Genomic DNA, 4,604 nt, shown 5'->3' on the forward strand with positions numbered 1-4,604 from the left:
ATGAAGAACAACACAGAAGTGAGTGAATTCATCCTCCTGGGACTAACCAAAGCACCAGAGCTTCAAGTCCTTCTCTTTATGATGTTCACATTCATCTATACCTTCACTTTTGCTGGGAATCTTGGAATGATCCTTCTGATATTGCTGGATGCTCATCTACACACCCCCATGTACTTCTTCCTTAGTAATCTGTCCTTGGTGGACTTTGGTTCTTCTTCAACAGTCACTCCAAAGGTAATGGCTGAACTCCTTACAGGAAACAATGTTATTTCTTACAATGCATGTGCTGTTCAGATGTTCTTCTTTGTATTCTTTGCCACTGTGGATAGCTACCTCTTAGCCTCAATGGCATATGATCGGTATGCAGCAGTGTGTAAACCCTTACATTATACTACCACTATGACAAAAGGTGTATGTACTAGTCTGGCCATTGGTTCCTATATTTTTGGCATTTTGAATGCCTCTATACAAACAGGAGATACCTTTGGCCTCCATTTCTGTGCATACAATGTGATTAATCACTTCTTCTGTGATATTCCAGCAGTGAGAATTCTGGCTTGCTCTCATAAACACATGAATGAGATGATTCTTATTCTTCTATCTAGCTTCCACATTCTATTTGCTTTTCTTGTTATCTTGATTTCCTACTTACTCATATTTTGGAACATTTTGAAGATGCACTCAAGTGAGGGATACCAGAAGGCTTTTTCCACCTGTGCTTCTCATCTCACTGCAGTTTTTACATTTTATGGAACTGTTACCATAATGTACTTAAAGCCAAGTGCCAGTCATTCCATGGACACAGATAAATTTGTCTCTGTGTTTTATACTATGGTCATCCCCATGCTGAATCCTTTGGTCTACAGCCTGAGGAACAAAGAAGTTAAGAATGCATTAAAGAAGGTTGTTCAAAGGGCAAAGCTATGTATATGTGTAGTATCTTAATGATGTACACTGATAAAATATTATTTCTTTTCTTCTAAATTGGATTTGACTACTTAAATGTTAATGATCACATAGAATACTTACAATATAGAATTATATCAAGTATTCTTTTCTTTATCTGATGAATATATGCACATATACACTTTGGGTCTCATTAAACTAGGTATGTAATGTTTCTATGTATTTGCAAGAGTTTTTATAATAAAGTTTATAAAAATAATAAAAGATTTAAACTTTAAATATATGGTTTATATAAAATTATAATTGATAAAATGCATGATATTCTTAAGATAAATTGATAGTTATAAAATTTATAACAAATAAATAAGAAATATTCACTTATTGATTTAACTTGTAATGAAAATATGATCACATGACAAATTTTCATGGAAAGCATTTTAAAAAGGGGAAAATAAGTCATTTTTATGACAAAGCTTATTATAGTCATCCTTTCACATTTTCTAAACCAAAAACTAACAATACTCCATTTAAAATAGCAATATCTTCTTTGTCTAAATCATTAAAATAGCTAATATCATTCCATTAATAACATTTTAGTTGATGTATATAGTCTCCTAACTTTCCTATACACACATGTAATTTTATTCACACTAAACATTTTCTATTCATGCACAACTGTATGCAGGTTTCTGGCTTAAAATCTTACCACTTGAAGATGTCTTTGCACAGAATAATTCCTTCATTATCTTTAGTTTCCTAATTAAATGTCTATTGGAAATAGATCTCTGAGGAATCTATGGACTGCTGCATAATATTGAAAACACATATGGATATTTTCTCTGTCTAATTTACATTTCATAGTACATCACAATAAACTTGTATTTATATTTTTCTTCATAAGTTCATCTATCTTTCTAAACTTGAATAAATACTCCATGGTAGAAGAAGCTAGAGCTATCTGACTCTTAGTTCTCTTCTCAGTAATTCATACATTATCTTTTACAAAAACACTACAATACTTGCTACATTTATAAATGAATTACACAAGTTCTATAAAATTAAAAAAGTCAAGTCAATATTAATAAAAGTTATTAAATATCGTATGAAGCTTATATAAAATGGAGATCTGGGGTACAGTAGAAATATTTCTTTATGTCCACGTTTGTTTAGAAAGTGACACATTTTCTAATGTACTACATATTTTGTCAAATTACTTACATTTTCTCATTGTGAATCAAGTTTAATTTGTAAAAATATTGCAAAGCTACTATATTTCCTTTACCCTGTTTTCAATGACCTAAATGTCTTATACATTATTTGTTTGGTGGATTTTCCAGTGATTCCACCTTTTGTAGAGAACTAACTTCAGACTTATTCAGATTTCATCACTTTTTTCAATATTCAATTTTTGTTTTAGTGTCCATATAAAATAATCAATAAATAGGTACTAATTAATGATATGATTTTAGGTGGAATTCTAATCAGCATAATATACTAACAATGCCACTGCTACATACAAATTCATGTAGAACAATAAACAAAAATTGTACATTGTGCTAGAGAGTACTTTCTTTTGAATTTGTGTTTTAGCAACTAACATGTAAAATACATGCTAAGTATCTAAGAATTCTACAGGATCTTATATTGGTTTCATATATAAAAGTATAAATAAAACATTTTTTAAAACATTTTCTGACCATTAAAATAGTTCTACGGTTTATGGTGAGACTTGCTGATGGAGCATTTTTCTAGTGTTTGCAAAACCCTAACTTCAGTCTTACAGCCACAGAAAAATCACTTGATACTCGACAAAGTCCATGTTGAATGTGTGGATGCGTGATATATAGTAAACTTTCTCCATATTAACGGAACCAATACAATATACTAAGATATATAAAAGATGAGCAGAGAAGAATGGAGACATGTAATTCTAGAGAATAAGAAATCTCCAGATCTGTAATATTGAAGTTGGGGTCTTCAATTAACAATGGTCCACCTCTAGGCCAACCCGAACCTCAAAGTAAGTTTTAAAACATCTCAGTCATAAATGTGACCTTCAGTCTATGTATCAAGGCATGCTAACCAGGAAAATCTTTGCTTCAAGTCTGAGGACAACGGATGCAACTATCTCATCTTTCCACCCTCTGAATATTCAACCAGACTTGCAATGCATTGGAGAATATCTGCCCATTTTGGATATGGTAGTATTTACTGTATATTGAGCCAAATAGCTACTTAGAACTTTATAGATTCCTAAACATCATTAACAAATTGGTTAAATATCATGAAACTTATGTGATTAATAAAATTAACCATTAAGGTAAGAAAAGTTATAGAATGTAGACAATTTTATATAGGTAATAATTCAACCTAGGTAAAAATAAGTGAGACAAAAAGGCATTGAATACACATGGAGGGATCCATAGCTCCAGCTGTACATGTAGCAAAGGATGACCTTGTCTAGCATCAGAGGGAGGAGAGGCTTTTGGTCCTGTGAAGGCTTGATGCCCCAGCATAGGGGAATGCTAGGGTGGTGGGCTGGGAGGGTGAGGGTGGTGGGGTAGCACCCTCATGGAGGCAGAAGAGAAGGAGATAGGATATGGTTCTTTGGAGAGGAAAGTGGGAAGGGGGATAGCATTTGAAATGTAAAAAACAAAATAATCAATACAAAATTTTAAAAGGCATGTTTCCAAATGAGAAACCTAAAATATAAAAATATAATCGATGAGAAATTGCAAAATTAAATTAGTGAAGTTATATTTTTTGATGGGAAACAAAATATTAACTAAATGAAAAGTTGCTTAGACTGGTATTGTACTTTGGATCATACTATCTCATCCTCCCAAAGAACTGAGGTTAAAAGTACATGCCTTACATTTGATAATAGCAAGCTTTTATTATAATAAGCATAATATCATTCATGGCTTCTTGAAGAAATAAGATGATATTATATTTTTAAATTACTAAATTAAAATAAACATCATTTGATATATTCACAGAGATATATGTCAATCAGATTAAATGGAAAATCAAGGATTTATAAGATAAAGATGTTAATATTATACCTATGGGCAGCTGATTTTTGAGAAAGAAGCCAGAAGAAATATATAATGGAAAAAAGAAAACATCTTTAACAAACAGTCCTGGTTTAACTGGATGTCATTATATTGAAGAATGTAAATAGAAGCATACTTATTATTCACCACAAAACTGAACTCCAAATGAACCAAAAACTTCAATATAAAGCTGAATAGACTATCCTGATAGCCATGAACTCATTGCCACAGGTTAAGACTCTCTGAATAAAGAGTGCCTAAAGGCACTAAGATCATCAATTAATAAATGTTACCCAATGGATTAGAAAAGCTTCTGTAATGCAAAAGATAGCTTCATTCAGAAAAAAATTTCAGACTACAGACAGATGTCAATACTACATCCAATAGAGAACTAATATCTAATATATAAAAAGAACTAAAAAAACTAGATATCAAAAAACCCCACATAATGCAATTTAAAAATTGGGGAACAGGTCTAAACAGAATTCTCAAAAGAAGAATCTCTAATGTCTGAAAAACACTTAAATGTTCAGTATCCTTAGCCATCAGGAATTTTCAAATCAAACTCTTTTGAGATTCCACCTTACACATGTTAGAGTAGCTAAGATCAAATATATATATATATATATATATATATATATA

General features: G+C 31.3%; 1 protein-coding gene across 1 annotated transcript; it reads left to right on the forward strand.

Annotated features, from left to right (window-relative positions):
• Window positions 1-945, forward strand: LOC114623447 (olfactory receptor 5B2-like). The gene has a single exon (XM_028770114.1). It carries the CDS (start codon window positions 1-3, stop codon window positions 943-945), a length of 945 nt encoding a protein of 314 aa, XP_028625947.1.
• The last annotated feature ends 3,659 nt before the right edge of the window (window positions 946-4,604 follow it).

This window comes from Grammomys surdaster, unplaced genomic scaffold, assembly GCF_004785775.1.
Source record: "Grammomys surdaster isolate TR1022 unplaced genomic scaffold, NIH_TR_1.0 198, whole genome shotgun sequence".
Lineage (NCBI taxonomy): Eukaryota > Metazoa > Chordata > Mammalia > Rodentia > Muridae > Grammomys > Grammomys surdaster.

Bases quoted from the DNA above. Each gene is read 5' to 3' on its own strand.
- LOC114623447 (XM_028770114.1), top strand. From the start codon at position 1: ATGAAGAACAACACAGAAGTGAGTGAATTCATCCTCCTGGGACTAACC.